A 21,340-nucleotide genomic window follows, 5' to 3' on the forward strand; every position below is an offset into this window, starting at 1 on the left:
GAACATGATAGGCCTTCTACCAGCTCCATTCTTCTCTCTTCCCCCACTGCCCTTGCTCTCACCAAGGTTTGAAGAAAGAAAGATGATAATGATTCACTGGCATTTGATGTGTATTTTTCTAATTTCAAGTATTTTGAAGTTTGAATGCTTTTTATCCTCTACTTATACTGAAGACATGGTTTTGTTTTTTGGGTTTTTTTTCTTGTTTTGTTTTCTTGATAATATTTTGGGTGTGTTGGCTTTGCTTCAGTCTTCTTTAAATCCTCTATAAAACATATGCCCTATCCAATTGTGATTTCATCTGAAAGACTACACAGAAAAGTTAAAAGATTTTTTTTAAGTTAAAAACATAAAAACAAGATCATTCATGAAAGGTGTCTTGACTTTGCAGCAGTGTCACCTATCAGTAGGTCCCCAGGGGACCACTAAAGAAGATGAGATGCTTTCAGAAACCATCCCAAACCACCTTCACCCCCCCGCCCCCCGCCATACAAACACCAGATCTGGCTGAATTTCCCAGTCACAGATGTGATGGCTTATGAAAGAGGCCAAATGGCAGGGTATTAGTAAAGGCAGCATGCCTCCCCCATTAGTGCAGAAAAAAATGTAAATATATATGCTTGTCACATGGTTTTAAAATATTGTAAAATAGTATAATCCCAACATAAATAAAATCAGACTGTTAACCCTCACTTGTCATTATGCTCCAGGGCTGCTTTGGTGGCCATCACCATCACCCTCAGCTCCTCCTTGGCCTGGTTGACATCTGCAGTCTTCACTGATCTCTTCTCCAGTCCCTTGGCATTAGCCAGCAGAGTCTAGGAAGGACAAGGTCATAATGGGTAAGACAGACACAGGATGGGTGAACATTTTCCTTTTTTGTTATTACAGTGTATTCAAGATATCCTGAGTCAAAATAGAAATTCTAGGTAAAATAGGTAAATAGGATGAAAGGGGGGAGAAAATATTGGAGAAGGAATAACTAGTCATGCAAAGATCTGGGTAAAATATTGTTTTTAAAATTTTACGGTTTTATTTTCTTAAGAAAGTTAAAAAGTGGCAGGGGTTCACTGTGGGTTTGTGTGGGGAAAAGAAATGTTGAATAAAGTGCTCCAAGTATATTATCATGAGCACAAGAATTATTTCTGAATTGGTGAGAAACTATTTAATTTGATTATTCTACATGGATATAAAGCAATGCTGAACTCAAATGTGGAGACACAGAGTCTCTGCTTCATTAGGTGAAAGGCTTCCACATTTCCAGAAACAGAAAGAAGGATAGGATGCCCTGTTGGCCAGGGAAATTTTCATGCTGATATTTGATTGGGATAAAGACATGTATGTTCCTTTTGGACTCAACCTCAAAAACTAAGGAATAGGGTAGATCCCCAACTGGAGGTTTGTTTATTCCTGTCAAACAAAAGCTTATTTTTCTGCAGCACGAAAAGCTCAAAACAAGGAAAACTTTGCACACATGCAAGTTTGAATTAAGGAGTAAATCAGATATGGGGAAGATGGCAATGGAGTAGGAGGACACCAGGCTCACTTTGTCCCTCAAATACAACTAGCTAACTATCGAATCCCTAACTACCCCCCAGAAATCGACCTGAAGACTGGCAGAACAAACTCCACAACTAAAGGCAGACAAGAGCCCACAATGAAGAAGGTAGGAAGTGTGGAGACATGGTTTGGGAGAGAAATGGATGGTGGCCAATGTGGTGCAGAGAGAGCTGCAGTCGCAAAGAAGGGTGAGAAGACAGACTAGCACAGAGGGAAGCCCACATGGGGAACACGAAAACAAGAGGGGCTGAATTTCATGAGTTCTTGCAACTAGTGGGGCTTAAAGCCTAGAGATTTAAAGGTCAGTGTGCCTGGCTCAGGGAGAGCCCCGAGGGCATTGGGGTTACTCCAGGAGAGAAGGTAGGGCAAGCAGCCTGCAGACATACAGCATGAAAACAACAATCTGAAGAGCACCTGGCACACACATTGGGGAAGTTATTTGCTCGTCTTGGAGTGTGTCCCAGAGAGGAAGGGTTCACAGAGAGACCCCTTTGGGAACAAAGGAGCTGGCAGGTACCATTTCCTTTACCAACCCTCAGCACAAGCACAGGACCACCTGCAGGAACCAGTGCTACTTGGACACTCTCTACCTAACTTGCTTACACCAAGCCATGCCCCAACCCCCCATGCTTCAGTGGGACCTACTCTCCCAACCATGTCTGCCTCGGTCCCAGCACAGTGGGTCCCCTACCCCAGAAGAGTGGCCCAAACCCCTGCCAACACCACATCTCCCAATCTGGGAGTTTTTCAGGGCATTGGTTCCAGCGGTGGTGGTGACTGGTCTCATTTCAAAAGTAGAACACACCTAGTTAAAGTTCACCACATTTAGGCAAGGGAACAAACACTGCCCACAACAGGCAAAGAGAGCCCCTGCAGACAACTGGCCTGAAGGATAAAGTGGCTAGGACAAAATAGCAGAGTGCATGCAGCACACATTGGAGACACTCTCTGAAGTGCCAGGCTCTGTAGAACAGGGGACACTACACTGCAAGGTGCTGCAGGACCTCTTCTTCGTAAGGCCATTAACCTCAAGAACAGGAGACATAGCTGACCTTCTTAACATATAGAAACAGGCACAGCGACTTAGACAAAATGAGAAGACAGATGAATTTGTCCCAAATTGAAAGAACAGGACAAGGCCACAGCCGGAGATCTAAGTGAACCAGATAAAGTAACATGCCTGATGGAGTATTTAAAGTAATGATCATAAAGATACTCACCGGACTTGAGAAAAGAGTAGAAGACATAAGGGAAACCCTTAACACAGAGATAAGGAATAACATAGCAGAGATAAAGGGTTTAATGAACGAAATGAGAAACACACTCAATAGAATGAGCAGCAGGCTAGAAGAAGCAGAGGAATGAATTACTGACCTAGAAGACAGAGTGAGGGAAAGTAATCAAGCTGAACAAAAGAGAGTAAAAGGAATTATGCAAGACAAGAATACACTTGGGAACTCAGTGACTCCATCAAACATAATAACATTCATATTGTAGGGATCCCAGAAGAAAGAGAGCGAAAATGGAGTAGAAAAAAAAATTTTTTTTTTAAGATTTTATTTATTTATTTGACAGAGAGAGACATAGCGAGAGAGGGAATACAAGCAGTGGGAGTGGGAGAGGGAGAAGCAGGCTTCCCACCGAGCAGGGAGCCCGATGCAGGGCTCGATCCCAGGACCTGGAATCATGACCTGAGCCGAAGGCAGACGCCCAACGACTGAGCCACCCAGGCGCCCCTGGGGTAGAAAATTTATTTGAAGAAATAATAGCTGATAGGGAACTGAAAAGTTCCCTAATCTGGGGAAGGAAACAGATATCCAGATCCAGTAGGTACAGAGAAACGCCAACAAAATAAAAAAAGCAGATCCATACCACAACATATTGTAATTAAAATGGGCAAAATGTAGTGATAAAGAAAAAAATTTTAAAGCAGCAAGACAAAAGTAGACAGTTACATATAGGGGGAACCCCATAAGGCTATCAGCGGATTTTTCAGTAGAAATTTTGTGCCAGAAAGGGGTGGCATGAAATATTCAAAGTGCTGAATGGGGAAAATGTGTAGCCAAGAATATTCTATCCAGCAACACTATTATTCAGAATAGAAGGAGAGATAAAGAGTTTCCTAGACAAACAAAAACTAAAGGAGTTCATGACCACTAAACCAGCCCTACAAGACATATTAAAGGGGACACTTTGAGTGGAAAGAAAAGACCAAAAGTGATAGTATGAAGGTAGGAAACACAAAAGCAGTAAAAACGAATATTTCTGTAAAAAGTCAGTCAAGGAATTCACAAAATAAAAGGGTGTGAATTATGACACCATATACCTAAAATGTGGGGAGGAGAAGACTAAAGAACGTGTTCAAACTTAAACGATCATCAACTTAATATAGACTGCTATATGTAGATATTATATACAAACCTAATGGTAACCACAAATCGAAAATCAGTAATAGATATACAAAGAATAAGAAAACCCAAATATATCACTAAGAAAACCAACAAACCATGAAAGAAGAAAGGATCAAAAAAAAACTTCAGAAACAAAGACAAAAGTAACAAAATGGCAATAAATACCTATCTATCAATAATTACTTTGAATGTAAGTGGACCAAATGCTCCAATCAAAAGACATAGGATGACAGAATGGATAAAAAACAAGACCCATCTATATGCTGCCTATAGGAGACTCATTTCAGACCTAAAGACACCTGCAGATTGAAAGTCAGGGGATGGAGGAACATTTATCATGCAAATGAGTGTCAAAATAAAGCTGAAATAGCAATACTACATCAGAATAAATAGATTTTAAAACAAAGAGTGGAACAAGACACAAAGAAGGATAATACATAGTAACAAAGGGGCCAATCCAATAAGGAGATATAACAATTTTAAATATTTATGTACCCAACATGGGAGCATGCAAATATATAAAACAGTTAATAAAAAACATAAAGGAATTAATTGATAGCAATACAATAACAGTAGGGGACTTTAACATCCCACTTACATCAATGGACAGATCATCCAATCAGACAATCAACAAGGAAACAATGGCATTGAATGACACATTGGTCCAGGTGGATTTAACAGATATATTTAGAACATTCTATCCTAAAACATCAGAATACACATTCTTCTCAGGTGTACATGGAACATTCTCCAGAATAGATCACATATTGGGCCACAAAACAAGTATCAACAATTCAAAGAGATCAAAGTCATACTATGCAGCTTTTCCGACCACAATGCTATGAAACAAGAAATCAACTACAAGAAAAAATCCAGGAAGACCACAAATACATGGAGGTTAAGTAACATGCCACTAAACAATGAATAGGTTTACCAAGAAATCAAGGAAGAAATCCAAAAGTACATGGGAACAAATGAAAATGAAAACACACGATCCAAAACCTCTGGGATGCAGCAAAAGCTATTCTAAGAGGGAAGTTTATAGCAATACAGGCCTACCTCAAAAGGCAAAAAGAAATCTCAAATAAACAACCTAACCTTACACCTAAAGGAGCTAGAAAAAATAACAACAAACAAAACCAAAAACCAGTAGAAGGAAGGAAATAATAAAGATTAGAGCAGAAATAAATGCTATAGAAACTTAAAGAAAAAAAAAAGTAGGGGCGCCTGGGTGGCTCAGTTGTTAAGCGTCTGCCTTCGGCTCAGGTCATGGTCCCAGGGTCCTGGGATCAAGCCCCGCATCGGGCTCCCTGCTCGGCGGAGAGCCTGCTTCTCCCTCTCCCTCTCTCTGCTGCTCTGCCTACTTGTGCTCTCTCTCTCTGTGTTAAACAAATAAATAAAAATCTTTAAAAAAAAAAAAAAGTAGAACAAATAAATGAAATCAGGAGCTGGTTCTTTGAAAAACAGCACAACAAAAATTGATAAAATAAAATTACAGAGGATGCCTGGGTGGCTCAGTTGGTTAAGCCTCCAATTCTTTTCTTTTTTTTTTTTAAGATTTTACCCATTTATTTGAGAAAGAGTGAGAGAGCAAGAGAGCGATTAAGAGAGCAAGTGGGGGGTAGGGGAAGAGGGAGAAGCAGACTCCCCGAAGAGTAGGGAGCCCGACATGGGATTCAATCCCAGGACCCTGGAATTATGACCTGAGCCAAACACACACGCTTAACCGACTGAGTCACCCAGGCGCCCTCTTTTTCTTCTTTTTTTTTTTTTTTTAAAGCCTCCAACTCTTGATTTTGGCTCAGGTCATGATCTCAGGGGCGTAAAATTGAGCCCCACGTCAGGCTCTGTGCTCAGTGGGAAGTCTGTTCGAGATTATTGCTCTTCCTCTCTCTCTCAAAACAAATAAATAAATCTGAAATAAATAAATAAATAAATAAATAAATAAATAAATAAATAAATAAATAAAATTACAAATGAAAGAGGAGGAAGAACCACCAACATCACAGAAATACAAACAATTATAAGAGAATATTATGAAAAACTATATGCCAACAAATTGGACAAACTAAAAGAAATGGATAAATTCCTAGAAACATATAACCTACCAAAACTGAAGCAGGAAGAAATAGAAAATTTGAATAGACTAAGTACCAAAAAGGAGATTGAATCAGTAATCAAAAAACTCTCAACAAACAAAAGTTCATGATCGTTTGGCTTCACAGCTGAATTCTACCAAAATATTAAAGAAGAGTTAGTATTATTTTCTCAAACTATTCCAAAACATGGAAGAGGAGGGAAAACTTCCAAATTCATTATATGAGGCCAGCATTACCCTGATACCCAAAGCAGATAAAGACATCACCACCAAACAACAACAACAAAAAAGAACTACAGGCCAGTATCTTTGATGAACATAGATGTAAAAATACCCAAAATGAGGGGTGCCTGGGTGGCTCAGTCGGTTAAGCGTCTGCCTTCAGCTCAGGTCATGATCCCAGGGTCATCGGGCTCCCTGCTCCATGGGAAGCCTGCTTCTCCCTCTTCCACACCCCCTGCTTGTGTTCCCTCTCTCGCTGTGTCTCTGTCAAATAAATAAATAAATCTTTAAAAAAAAAATACTCAACATGATGCCTGGATGGCTCAGTTGGTTAAGCGTCTGCTTCAGCTTGGGTCATGATCCCAGAGTCCCAGGATCGAGCCCCGCATCAGGCTCCCTGCTCAGCAGGGAGTCTGCTTCTCCTTCTGCCCCTCACTTGCCCGTGCTTGCTTGTGCTCTCTCTCTCTCTCAAATAAATAAAATCTTAAAAAAAAAAAAAAAAAAAAAAAAACTCAGCAGGGACGCCTGGGTGACTCAGTTGGTTAAGCATCTGCCTTCAGCTCAGGTCATGATCCCAGGATCCTGAGATCAAGTCCCACATGGGACTCCTTACTCAGCGGGGAGCCTGCTTCTTGCTCTGCTCCTCCCCCACCACCACTCATTCTCTCCCCTTCTCTTTGACAAGTAAATAAATAAAATCTTTTAAAAAAAAAAATCCTTGGGGCGCCTGGGTGGCTCAGTCATTAAGCGTCTGCCTTTGGCTCAGGTCATGATCCCAGGGTCCTGGGATCGAGCCCGGCATCGGGCTCCCTGCTCCACGGGAAGCCTGCTTCTCCCTCTCCCACTCCCCAGCTTGTGTTCCCTCTCTCGCTATGTCTTTCTCTGTCAAATAAATAAATAAAACCTTTAAAAAAAAAATCCTCAACAAAATGCTAACAAACCAAATCCAACAATACATTTAAAAAATCATTCACCACAATCAAGAGGGATTTATTCCCAGCATGCAAGAGTGGTTCAATATTTGCAAATCAGTCAATGTGATACATCACATCAATAAAAGAAAGGATAAAAACCGTAAGATTATTTCAATAGATGCAGAAAAAGCATTTGACAAAGTATAACATTCATTCATGATAAAAGCCCTCAGGTAGGTTTATAGGGAACATACCTCAACATAATAAAGGCCACATATAAAAAAATATATACTGAACATCATACTCAATGGGGAAAAACTGAGAGCTTCCCCTCTAATGTCAGGAACAAGACAAGGATGTCCACTCTCACCACTTTTATTCAAAACAGTACTAGAATTCCTAGCCACAGCAATGAGACAACAAAAAAATAAAAGGCATCCAAACTGCAGATGTAAAACTCACTATTTGTAGATGCCATGCTACTATATATAGAAAACCGTAAAGATCACCAAAAAACTACTAGAACAGATAAAGGAATTCAATAAAGTTGCAAGATACAAAATCAATGTGCAGAAATCTGTTGCATTTCTATATACTAATAATGAAGCAGCAGAAAAAGAAATTAAGAAGATAATCCCATTTACAATTGCACCAAAAATAATAAGATACCTAGAATAAACCTAACCAAAGAGGTAAAAGACCTGAACTCTGAAAACTAAAATATTGATGAAAGAAATTGAAGAGGACACAAAGAAATGGAAAGACATTCCATGCTCATGGATTAGAAGAAAATATATTGTTAAAATGTCTATACTACCCAAAGCAATCTACAGATTTAATGCAATCCCTACCAAAATACCAATAGCATTTTCCACAGAACTAGAATTTTTAAAATCCTAAAATTTATATGGAACTACAAAAAATCCAAATTGCCAAGTCAATCTTGAAAAAGAAAAGCAAAGCTGGAAGTATCACAATTCCAGACTTCAAGTTATATTACAGAGCTGTAGTAATCTAAACAGTCTGGTACTGGCACAAAAATAGACACATAGATCAATGGAACAAAATAGAAAGCCCAGAAAAAAACCCACAATTATATGGTCAGTTAATCTTTGACAAAGCAGGAAAGAATAGTCAATGGGAAAAGGATAGTCTCTTCAACAAATGGTGTTGGGAAAACTGGACAGCTACGTTGGAAAAAAGGAAACTGGACCACTTTCTTATACCATATACAAAAATAAATTCAAAATGGATTAAAGACCTAAATGTGAGACCTGAAGTCATAAAAGTCCTAGAAGAGAGCACAGGCAGTAAGGTCTCTGACATCGGCCCTAGCAACGTTTTTCTAGATGTTTCCTGAGGCAAGGGAAATAAAAGGAAAAATAAAATATTGGCACTATATCAAAATAAAGCTTCTGTACAGTGAAGGAGATAATCAACAAAAATAAAGACAACCTACGGAATGGGAGAAGATATTTGCAAATGACATATCCAACAAGTGGTTAGTATCCAAGACATATAAAGAATTACAACTCAATACTCAAAAAAGCCAAATAATCCAATTAAAAATGGGCAGAAGGGGAGAGCCTGGGTGGGGCAGTCACTTAGGCATCTGACTCTTGGTTTCAGCTCAGGTCGTGATCTCAGGGTCATGGGATGGAGGCCCACATCGGGCTCCACGCTCAGCGTGGAGACTCCTTCAGAGTCTCTCTCTCCCTACCTCTCCTGCTCGTGCACTCACTCTCTCTCTCTAAAATTAATAAATAAATCTTTTATAAGAATGGCCAGAAGAAATGAATGACATTTCTCCAAAGAAGACATCCAGATGGCCAACAGACATGAAAAGATGCTCAACACTACTCACCATCAGGGAAATGCAAAATCAAAATTACAATGAGATATCACCTCACACCTATCAGAATGGCTAAAATCAACAACACAAGAAACAAGATATTGGTGGGGTTGTGGAGAAAGGGGAACGCTGTTAAACTGTTGGTGGGAATGCCAACTGGTGTAGCCACTCTGGAAAACAGTACGGATATTCCTCAAAAAGTTAAAAAATAGAACTACCAGAACTACACCAGTCAGCCCAACGACCTCATCCTCACTTGATTGTATTTGCACAGACCCTATTTCCCAGTAAGGTCACACTCACAGCTTCCAAGTGGACATAATGTTTTGGAGGACACTATTCAGCCGAGCACAGCTGACTCATGGGGAAAATGCAGGGAAGATGTGGAATCCAGGCCACTGGGAGGCACCAGAGAGATGAGCATCACAAGCACACCCTACAATAGCTAAAGTTCGATAAAGGACAGCTTAAAAACAGTGTTGGAAACTCTATTTTGAGATATTTATGGGGTATTTTCTGAGTTTTACACAGTCATCACAAATTTTGTGGCCTAACACAAACTTGTCATCGCCATTCTGGAGGGCAGGAGTCTGGTTTGCTCTGCTGGGCCCTGCTAGGGTCTCCCTGGGCTGAAATCAGGGTGCCGGCTGGCTACCTTCCTTTCTCAAGGCTCTGGGACACAATTTCCTCCAGGATCACTCAGGCGGTTGGCAGGACCCACTTCCTTGCGGTTGTAGGACTGAGCTCCTGTTCTTGCTGGCTGTCAGCTCCTGGACGCCTGTGTGTGGACCCTCCACCCCAGAGCCCCCAACGGCCATGGAATCCTCCTCTCCCTCCAAATCTCTCCGACTCCCCTTCTGCCACTTCTCCCTTCTGAGCCCAACCAGAGAAGGTTCTCTGCTGTGAGGGACCCATGGGATCAGATTGGGCCCACCCAGGTAATTCTGGATAATCTCCCTATTTTTAGGTCTGTAATCTGCCTGCTTTGGACACCTAAGTGTCAACGTCCAGCAAGAAGCTGGAAACAGGTATAATCTGGAACTCCCAGGAAATATCTGAGTGACATATACAGAGCTAGGGGTCATCAGTGTAAGGGTATGCAAATGTATCTCATAACCAGGGTGAGAGGGAGAAAAGAGAGGATCAATGCTGAGGAAAACAGTCAGGTGAGGACTGGGTTACAGAGGAATCAGCCAGAGAGATCACTGACAGTGGGTGGCCAGAGACATTGGCAAAACACAGGAAATGTGTATGCCCCCCCTCACCCCACCGCTCACTCTCACTGTGGGCAGGAGGTAAATTCTTTACCCACGGTGTCCTTCAGCTGTAGAGGCACAAACGGGGCTTCTTGGATTCAGAATGCTTTCTCCTACTCATGAAATATGAAGCAATGAAGAAATAGGCTTTATTTAGACACCTGGAGGATCAGCTGTTACCTTACACTGTGATGGGGAGTGGGACCGCAGAAGTATTGCCATGTAGAGTTCATATTCATCCTGTACAAAAAAAAAAAAATCCACTGAAAATGTGTTATATCACAAGGTAAGTTTCTTTGCAGGGATAAATAATATAGAAGTTAAGGATGTCGGTTCAGATCATTTCAAAAATTATAAAATGTTCCTTCAGTATAAAACCAGTAATACATGCAATAAAGTGTATAAAATCTCACCAACTTTGCAGCACATTTGAGGGTTAACTGTTGATCACCTCAGAATAGCATCCTAAAATACCTTGACACACATACAACACATGATCTCCTGCCATACAGATGCTCTGTGGGTCCTGCTCACCTGCCAGGGATTACTCCCTAGGTTTGGGGATGTTCTCTGGAGAACAGGCCACTGTATGGCTGCTCTTATTTAGGCCTTAGGCAATAGAAAAGATATGGAAGCAACCTCATTTCAACTCAGCTTTGATATCATGAAATCACAGCAAACTTATAATTCCATAGGAATGTATATGAAATAATTATGCATAATTATAAAAGTTTATATGTTACATATGTACAATTTAGAAAAGCCTATAAATAATTGGGAAGCTTTAGTGGGGGGAAAATGGGCTTAAGGAGTGAGCTAGCTGGTTGTTTATTCACATGGGCCCACTTGTGATTTATGTGGCTATATGCACGTTACTTTGAGTCTGCAAATGATTTTCGTCATCTGTAGAATGGAGGCCATGATATTTGGCAGAATTTCTGTGAGAAATGCGATCCTGTGTGCAAAGCATCATATGTGGCTCTCAGTGGTTATGTGGGAAATAAACATTTTTTATTACCTTAACTTCTTTCAAGATATCACCAAATATCAAAGAACTATTGCAAATATCTTCAAAGACTTCTCTGAAGACGTGCAGTCTGTTGAACTGCTGAGGGTCACACACGCACACTTTCTGGAGCTCCTGGTGGATAAAGAGAACCAGCCATTTTAAGATGTCTTCATTTTTCTTTCCAAATAGCTTCTCGGTAGAGGAATAAGAATTTCCATGGGGCTTTCTATCAGAGGGTCCATCTCCCACCACTCCAGAACTGGGTCTGGACAGAGCCAGGCAGCAAACCAAGGTGCATCTCATTCCCTCTGAGCAGTGCTGAGAAGGTCTGATTGCACTGTTTTCAAAGGCGTTGGTCTATGTTTTCTTTATTCACTCCATTACATCCTGTACTTGTCCACAATGTCCCCAGGGTCTTCCTCTTTCCATTAGCCCTCTCAGCCAAAACCCTCATCAGGTTTGGTTATTTCTCAGGTATGCTGCTATTTCTTCCATTCTGGCATTCTCACCCTTGCATCACATCTGCGGTCACTGTGCACGACTCACAGCCCCTGGGAGTTCACCAAAGCTCCTCCCATCATGCTAACCACCTTCCACAGACATGGGTGACTCCAAGCAGACTGTACCTACGTTACCTAACCGTCTACTCCCACCTCACTCTCCCCTCACATGCTTCCGTAGTGAGTTAGGCAAACCTTTCGTCAGATATGTCTGCTATCCATGAACATTGTATGTACCACAGCTGCCAGGCAGCATCTGATGCTCTGCCTATGAAGTTACCTCCAACTGACCTGTTTCCAGACTTAGCCTTCCTTTACTTCTCCGTTATCATCTACATCATGTCAGAACTGGTAGGTACACTATTTTCTAGCTGGAAATGTAAAGGAGGTGCCTGAATGTGGGTCTCCACCCACAACATTTAGAAACCTAGGACTACAGCAGTTTCCCCACAGCACTGCAAAATCACCCTCCTTACCTGTTCCAACTTCTTTTCATGGCATATTGCTGCCTTGATCCCAGTGAAATCGTGCTTCGTGAGATCTTGCTTTGCAAGAACTTCTTTTTGGAAACACAGGAACTTCTTATACTTGTCTGCCTTTGTTATGCCAGCTAAGTAGGAGCTGATGTACCGGTACTCATCCTTGGGTCGGGGAGACATCACACACTGACGGCTGGACTCCACTGTTCTGTACTTGAGAACCTTCATCTCTGGCAGTCTCAGCTCTTCTCTCCTCCGCAGTTCTGGAGAAGCCTCTCTTCCTAGAGCCTTCCTTGGAAAGAAGTCCTCTTCTGAAGTGTGGGAAATATGCTCCAGAGGGTTCAAATACCTGAATAGTGGTGTGGTCTGGGCATCTTTTGGACTCAGAGCTGTATTGATGGCAAAATAAGCCAAAGCATCTTTCATCTTTGCAATCTTCTTATCAGATGGCCTTTCTATTTTGAAGATTTTTTCCCCTTTTGGTCTATTGGCATTGGGCCAGTGATATAGGATTGTCTCAGGTGGCCTGTAGAGCTTATTGGAATTCAAGTGCCCAGAGGTGTAGAGATAGATGTCATCTCTGTGATCTTTCTGAAGTTTGTTCAGTAGTTTCGTTAGATTGCATAAAGTCCTATCACCTTGCACCTCACAGTGCTTCCACCTCATGTAAACTGGTCAGAAAAGATAATAAGATTATTAAATATTAGTTCCATAATAAGACAGTAAGACAGCTGTGTGCATTTGCTGAGCTGGCATATCTCATTCCCAGAGGAGGAGCCGACAGACACAGACAGAAAACAGCACACAGGCCAGGCCTGGCTGCAAACAGAGGACTGCTAGATACACATGATGTGCAGTTCTGATCAGAAAGCCCAGGGCCCTGCAGGGACACCTGGCCTGCTCAGTCCATAGAGCATGCAACTCTTGATCTTGGGGTTGTAGGTTTGAACCCCATGTTGGGTGTGAAGATTACTTAAAAATAAAACCAGGAAGGAAGGAAGGAAGGAAGGGATGGAGGGAGGGAGGGAGGGAGGGAGGGAGGGTAGGAGTCCCTCCAGGGCCCTTCAAAGCCAGGAAGAAGGGGGGAGGGACTTTTGATGGTTTCTTACCATATTAGCAAAAGTTCTGAAAGGAAAGTTTTAACAGTGTAATTACGATTCATAATGATGGCACTTAGAGACATTCACCCCTACAAAATGTTTTTCTTTCTCTCTTAATATTGAAAGGTCTCAGAGTCCCTGATCAAACCCCTCAGTGACTGCTGAGCCAGTCACCCCTTCTGCTCCCACCCCCACTTGTAGGAAGATAAGGAGCCACAGAGTAAAACCTGTGGGTAAGTTGATGGGGACCCCAGCTCCTTCCACAAAGGTCCCTGCTTCTCACATATCCCAGTGGTAGGGCTCCACTTGGGCACATGGTCCAGGACATAAAACTCTAAAAACATGGCTTTTTGAGTCAGTTTCCTAACCATGTGATCTCATAGAGCTTACATAATCTCTCTGAATCACAGTTTCTTCCTCTGCAAGATCAGGATAATCATCCTACTCAAAAGGATTGATTGACAGCTAAATGAAACTGCATTTGGCAGAGAAGCCCATGGCCTGGAACAGATACTCCATAAATGGTATCTATTTTAAGAAAGGACTCTAGGACAAGGAACACCTTATGAAATTTTTCTGGTAGAACATGAGTTGGCCCAGACTTCAACATGAGATTTCTTTTTGGCCATGCGCTGTGAGGGCCACGAAGCAGCTAGCCCACAGCTTCACCTTCCCAGAGAACCCTGGAGGAAAGAATAAGCAGATCTGTCCCACCATGTCACCCGAACAGGGATGGACACTGGCAGCAGAGTGGTAAAGTAGGCCCATCGGAGCCCTCAAGGGCCCGTTCTGAACTCCCACAGACTGGGCATTACCCAGGCCCATAACCCTGTCACACCCGCTGGTCCTCACAAGGATTCCATCTATAACTGGTTTTGCCCCTATTTTGTAAAAGGGAAGCTGAGAAGGAGTTCTGGGACCCACCCAGGTCCAGACACCTAACAAGTGGCAGAACTGATTCCTGAATACAACATTTTTACCCAAACTGCTGGATCATCTCTCTTATTCCACTAGCACCTGAGTAATGCAGGGGAGGACTTTCTGGGAACTATGCCACATCCAAACCCTTTTCCCTGACCAATGCATGTAATGACAATAAATCAGGACACATGATTTCCTCTGTTTTCACCTAAGAAAAGAAAGGCCCAGAGAATATGAAGAAGTAGAATCACTTCTATCACTGTGTAACAAATTATCATAAACTAAGTAGCTTCAAACCCATGTATTAGATCACGGTTCTATGGGACCGAACTCCAGCATGAAGGAGTTAGGTTCTCTGCTCAGGATATTACAACACAGATAACAAAATGTGGGCCTGGTTGAGGTCTGGGAAGCTTTGGGAGAAAACCTGCTTCCAGGCTTATTCCTGTTGTTGACAGAATCCAACTCCTTGTGGTTGTAGGACTGAGGTCCCCACTTCCTGGTTGGCTGTTGGTGGGGGTCACTCTAAGCTCCCAGTGACTACCCTCATCCCTGAACACATGCACCCCTCATCCCTGAGTCCCCTTCACATACTTCTCATGCCCCTAACCTCTGACCCTCCTCTAGGACCAGCTTCATGTGATTAGGTTAGGCCCACCCAACACGCTACCTGTCTTGAGGTCACTGGTGCTATGGGACATAGCACAATCACAGAGCACTCTCTCCTCATGTTCAAAGTCTTGAGGACTATGCCAAGTACGCACCGGAGGTCAGGGAAACTTGAGCCGTCCCAGAGTTCTCTCCATCTCAGGGATGTTGCCAAACCCAGAGCACAGTCTCCCTTTGCCTTGTCCCATGAAGAGACAAATCAACCTTTCCCATCTGTGTGGTCAGATATCAGAGCAAATACTTCCAGCAGTGGGATTCTTGAGAATTTCTCCCTATTGATCAGCTTATTACTTCAAAGAAACCACTTATAAAATGTTAAAATATTAATAGAACCATCTTTCTTTCTTTTTTTTTTTTTTAAAGATTTTATTTATTTATTTGAGAGAGAGAGAATGAGAGAGAGCACATGAGAGGGGGGAGGGTCAGAGGGAGAAGCAGGCTCCTCGCCGAGCAGGGAGCCCGATGCGGGACTCGATCCCGGGACTCCAGGATCATGACCTGAGCCGAAGGCAGTCGCTTAACCAACTGAGCCACCCAGGCGCCCTAGAACCATCTTTCAAGACAGTCAATCATAATTCATCAAAGGCAGAAACACTTAAAGAAGATACTAAACACACATTGTATTTGTTGGGCTTCTCCAGAGGACAGAACCAATACGATAGAGAGAGAGAGAATATGTAAAGAGATTTGTTACAAGGAATTGGCTCACATGGTTATGCCCTCTGGCAAGTCCAAAATCTGCACGATGGTCAGCATGCTGGATACCCACCCACTTCATGCCCAAGGCTTTCTGCTAGAGAATTCCCTCTTGCTCTGGGGAGGTCAGTCTTTACTCTATGAGGTCTTCAACAGATTAGATGAGGCCCACCCACATTTCAGAGAGCAATCTGCTTTACTCAAAGTCTACTGATATAAATGTTAATTTCATCCAACAAACAGCCTCAACAGAAATATCCAGAATGAAATGTGACCAAATATCTGGGCACTGTGGCCTAGCTAAGGCGACACCTAAAATCCACCATCACATGCATTATTCCCATTCTCTTTGGAAAGTGGGAGGAGGAGGCAGCTCAGTTGTGTTTATTTTATTCCCGGAAAGGATTTAAAAGCACCAGAAAATTAGCAAAATCATTTTCCTACTTAGAATATTTCTCTTTAGATTGCAACAAGACTTGCTTCACTAGATTCAGAGAATCTGGATTCCATTTCTCTCTGCCAAGTTCTTACAATACGTACCAGGGATCCCATACTGGCAATAAATATTTTAATTTCTTTTCTACCTGGAAACATTGTTTATTTGTATATTCTGCCATCTCAAACTGACAGAAAAAGAACAGAAAAGGTTGAAATAATTCATTGGAAAATGTCATTCTTTACCAAATAATTGGGAAACAAATTCATTTTAAGTAAAACCAAACCAATGTTGAATAGATATTGATAAGACATAGTAATAGGTTTTTTGGACTAGGTTTAAATTAATAAATACTTCAAACATCAGCATTTGACATTTTTAAATACAGGATGTTGTTTTTGGTGGTTCATCTTTTCCAAGACAGAAGCAGTAGGTCTTTAATGTCAAAATTATTACAAGTCACTTTCCTGTGTTATGCGATCTCAGGGAACCTTGGAATCCCATAGACATCTTGTGCTGTCTCCCTCACCTCCAGACTTAAGTCAGCAAACATCCTTGTGGTATGTGTTAGAGGCAAAAATTCAGGGAAAAGAGCAGGCCAATCCCCAGCCCCACAGACTCCTTGCCCTGTGGGGCAGGTATGGCCAGAGGAGAGCCCCAGAGCCTTGGGGAACAGGGCAGGCCAGGTTGGGTGCTTGAACTCCTAAAAGAATCCATGTGGGGCCCCTCTGTGCAGATCCTCTCCCTGTGGCTGTTTGGTCCTCCCCCATGTTAATCACCTGTAGGATGTTTACAACTCTTCTCAAGATTTTAAGCTCTCTTCCCTGAATTCTGCGGATGGTTTTGTACTGGCCACCAACTGTAATGCTCTTCTCCTGTGATTTCTACTTTTCCTCAAGGGAAGAAACTGTTTTATTAACATCGGCATCTTCAGAAAAAGACCAAGAGTATCTGTTTTGTTTCATGAATAAATGTGGAAAAGAAGTCATATTTTTAGAATTTTAAATAATAAGGTAAAATTTTACTCTGTACCACACTGCTGTCTCCCTCGGATTCCCCAGCAGCAATCTGAAAGTCCAGTAGGGAATGAGCTACGCGATAGGGAGAAGGTAGGAGCTGTGGGAGAAGCACACATCTACGGTGCTGGAGCGAGGAAGGGAAAACCACACCGTACATTAATTATCTTAAACTGGTTGGACATGGAAAGCAGATTAATGGGTCCGTCTAATTCTATGCTCTTGGCAAAGGGACTTTGCAGATTTCATTAAAGTTATGACCTTGGAATAAAGAGATTATCCAGAATTACCCGGGTGGGCCCAGTCTGATCCCATGGGTCCCTCACAGCAGAGAACCTTCTCTCACTGGGCTCAGAAGGGAGAAGTGGCAGAAGGAGAGTCAGAGAGATTTGGAGGGAGAGGAGGATTCCATGGCCGTTGGGGGCTCTGGGGTGGAGGGCCCACGCACAGGCACTAGAGAGAGGCGTCCAGGAGCTGACAGCCAGCAAGAACAGGAGCTCAGTCCTACAACCGCAAGGAAGTGGGTCCTGCCAACCGCCTGAGTGATCCTGGAGGAAATTGTGTCCCAGAGCCTTGAGAAAGGAAGGTAGCCAGCCGGCACCCTGATTTCAGCCCAGGGAGACCCTAGCAGGGCCCAGCAGAGCAAACCCAGACTCCTGCCCTCCAGAACAATGACAAGTTTGGTTTGCTTTAAGTCACTAAATCTGTGGTCATCTGTTATAGCAGCAGAAGAAACCAAATACGGCGCGTGGTTCCCAGGACTGGAACGGCCGGAGGGTGATGACAGTGAGGGGAGGGCTAGTGGCCAGCAGAAGAGGCAGGAAAATCACTAAGTAGTCTTGACAATTCAGGGAGAGCCAGCCCTGGGGGGGGGGGGGGGTCACCCACAGCACACCACTGCCCTGTGCCCAGGGATCCCAAATGGAAGAATGCAGTCATACGGCCCAACATTACAGAGGAGAGCCTCCAGTTTCTTTACGTCCATATTAAAGAAAAAATAACCTCCAAAGGCTGGAAGGCTGTAAAAGTATTCCCGCGGCCCGCTGCGTAGCCGGGGTGCGGGTGCCTGGGCCCCACAGCTGTTGGGTGCTTTCCTTTGCACTGCACCCGATTTACTTGTAAGGGATTTATTTGGCGACTATTTTTTCCTCCTCCTTTTTATAGAATATGTACTTATTAAGAATTACCAAAATAAGACGAGAGCCTTCTCTGTTTCCAGCCACCATGTGGCAGGTTTTGCCGAGGGCACGCAGTCACCTCGCAATTTAAATCTTACGGGGCAGTTCTTGAAAGTTGAGTACCACGAACCCCGATGCTGCGAGGCAAAAATGGGCCCGGATGTTCCGTGTACACAGGGCCCGTCTGTGGGCGCCCACCAGCTCGCCCTCCCGCTACCCAAACACCTTTGCTCGGCACAGAGACAAGTGCTCTGCGCACAACTGCGGCATCACGCGCGGCCCGAGGAAGACCTCGGTGTGCAGGGGAAGCCAGCCGAAGCCGAGAGGAGCTTCGAAAGCGCTCGAACAGCAGGACTGCAAAATCCATTAGACCACGTGCCCAGAGACCGGACAGACGTGAGCAGTGAGAGGCTTTAGGAAAAAGGGGTTTTCGGGCGCCTGGGTGGCTCAGTCGGTTAAGCGGCTGCCTTCGGCTCAGGTCATGATCCCGGGGTCCTGGGATCGAGCCCCACATCAGGCTCTCTGCTCGGCAGGGAGCCTGCTTCTCCCTCTCCCTCTGCCTACTTGTGTTCTCTCTCTCTCTGTCAAATAAATAAATAAAATCTTTAAAAAAGGGGGGGGGGTTTCATGCACACAGCCAGTACGTGGAGTGATTGCAGGGGGAACAGAAACCGCATGGTCGGGCGCCTGGGTGGCTCAGTCGGTTAAGCGACTGCCCTCGGCTCAGGTCATGATCCTGGAGTCCCGGGATCGAGTCCCGCATTGGGCTCCCTGCTCGGCAGGGAGTCTGCTTCTCCCTCTGACCCTCCCCCCTCTCATGCTCTCTGTCTCTCATTCTCTTGTCTCAAATAAATAAATAAAATCTTTTAAAGGGCGCCTGGGTGGCTCAGTTGGTTAAGCGTCTGCCTTCAGCTCAGGTCATGATCCCAGGGTCCTGGGATGGAGCCCCGCATCGGGCTCCCTGCTCAGCGGGAAGCCTGCTTCTCCCTCTCCCACTGCCTTCCTGCCTACTTGTAATCTCTCTCTCTCTCTCTGTCTCTGTCAAATAAATAAATAAATAGGGGCGCCTGGGTGGCTCAGTCGGTTGGGCGACTGCCTTCGGCTCAGGTCATGATCCTGGAGTCCCGGGATCGAGTCCCGCATCGGGCTCCCTGCTCAGCGGGGGTCTGCTTCTCCCTCTGACCCTCCCCCCTCTCATGCTCTCTGTCTCTCATTCTCTTGTCTCAAATAAATAAATAAAATCTTTTAAAGGGCGCCTGGGTGGCTCAGTCGGTTAAGCGACTGCCTTCGGCTCAGGTCATGATCCCAGGGTCCTGGGATCGAGCCCCGCATCGGGCTCCCTGCTCGGCGGGGGTCTGCTTCTCCCTCCGACCCTCCTCCCTCCCATTCTGTCTCAAATAAATAAATAAAATCTTAAAAAAAAGAAAGAAAGAAAGAAACCGCATGGTCGAGGACTCACGGGAGCGGGGCGCCCTCTGCACCCTCACTTCACGGGGGCGGGGGGAGACGGAGCCGCAGGTGGCTGGCGCCAGGGCTCCGCGGTCAGTCTGGGCTGCCCGCGCCCGGGCTCTCGGCTGCCCACTAAGCAACGCGCGAGGAGTGCGCCATGCCCTTGCCCGCAAGGGACTTCCTTTCAAAACACGTCACCGTTCCGACTGTGTTGCTCCGGCCAGGGAGCCTTCCCTCAACCAGCAAGAACAGGGGCTCAGTCCCACAACCGCAAGGAAGCGGGTCCTGCCAACCGCCCGGGTGGTCCTGGAGGAAACTGTGTCCCAGAGCCTTGGGAAAGGCAGGCAGCCAGCCGGCACCCTGATTTCAGCCCAGGGGGGCCACGGTGCAGGCCACGGTGCGGTGGGAAAGCGACGGCGGCGGGGTCAAAAGGGCCGGGGACGTCCCCCTGCCTCCGGGTCCTAAACTCACGCCAGCAACCCTGGCCTTCGGAGCCGGAAGCTAAAAAAACGCGACGGCTGTCCCGCGGTTGGCGGCGCTCCGGGAGGGCCGCGGGGTGGCGGCGCAGGGAGCGTGCCCTCCAGCGGGTGGCTCTTCAGAAGGCACACTCGGCCCGGCGTCCGGAAACCGCCCCCTCACCCCTCCCCCTCCTCCCAGAGGACACGCACGCACGCGCACGCGCGCGCACGCACGCACACGCACGCACGCGCGCGCGCACGACCTCGTTCCTTTGAGGGTGACCAGTGGGCTTTCCGAGGAGGCGCGGCGTCCCCAGGCGCAGCCCTACACCCTGGGGCCCGGGGCTGACGTGCAGCCACCAGAGAGGTTTTCATTTCCCTCCGGGGCCGGAGCCGCTGCGGCTCTGGGCGAGCGCACCGCCAACGCACCTCAGACGGCAAACACAACTTACACTCGGGCCCCGAGCCCGCGGCCATCGCTCCGGCACCGCAGCTCCGCGCTGAGGCCGCAGTTACCGCGGAGACGGACAAACACTCGAAGGCCCTCCCCCGCGGGGGGTGGGGGCGTTCCTCTGCTGCGGGGCCACCCCGCCCCGCCCCGCCCTCCGCTCCGACCCCGCCCCCGCTCCGCCCTCCGCTCCGCCCCGCCCTCCCCGGCACGCCCTCCGCCCCGCCCCGCCCCGCCCCGCCCTCCCCCGGCACGCCTTCCTGAGCAGGGAGTACCAGGTTTCCGGGCTTACTTCACTTTTTAAATTAAAACACTTTCTGTCGCTTGAGAAGCACCCAGATACCCCTGTACTCTAATACTTTACCAAAGCCTGGGGAACAAAAAAGGCAACTGGTCTTTGGCTGGGCATCTTCATAGAGACATTCAGGTTGCACGATGCACGCCTCATGCAACTGTACCTGGCGTTCTAGCACGTCGTAGGTGTCAGTCACTAAATTATCATTTAGTTATTTTCCTAGTAGGGAGACTCAGGCGCTCATCCCAGCGAATTCACTCATTTAGTTATTTTCCTAGTAGGGAGATGAGATCACGTGAGGTGAAATAACTTGGCCACGATCAGTTAGTTAGCAGAGTAGAAGAACGTAAACACACATCTCTTTGCGGTCTGT

General features: G+C 45.3%; 1 protein-coding gene across 5 annotated transcripts in view; it reads right to left on the reverse strand.

Annotated features, from left to right (window-relative positions):
• The window catches only part of LOC118001988 (uncharacterized protein C6orf118-like), a 43,081-nt gene extending 22,320 nt beyond the window's left edge, over positions 1-20,761 (reverse strand). For 3 of the 5 annotated variants that reach the window (XM_034992210.1, XM_034992208.1, XM_034992209.1), the window contains exons 1-5: positions 20,677-20,761; positions 12,299-12,972; positions 11,332-11,454; positions 10,494-10,553; positions 694-818 (exon numbers count right to left, since the gene is read on the reverse strand). In XM_034992210.1, coding sequence (XP_034848101.1) covers positions 694-818; positions 10,494-10,553; positions 11,332-11,454; positions 12,299-12,972; positions 20,677-20,701 — 1,007 coding nt within the window. In that variant the 5' untranslated portion in view covers positions 20,702-20,761. Of the gene's footprint in view, positions 1-693; positions 819-10,493; positions 10,554-11,331; positions 11,455-12,298; positions 12,973-19,776; positions 19,957-20,237; positions 20,340-20,676 lie in introns of those variants that run through there. The other 2 variants (XM_034992212.1, XM_034992211.1) reach the window with 2 other exon arrangements.
• Between the last annotated feature and the right edge of the window lie 579 nt (positions 20,762-21,340).

The sequence above is a fragment of the Mirounga leonina genome, unplaced genomic scaffold (genome assembly GCF_011800145.1).
Source record: "Mirounga leonina isolate KUSES-001 unplaced genomic scaffold, KU_Mleo_1.0 Mir_55, whole genome shotgun sequence".
NCBI classification, from domain to species: domain Eukaryota; kingdom Metazoa; phylum Chordata; class Mammalia; order Carnivora; family Phocidae; genus Mirounga; species Mirounga leonina.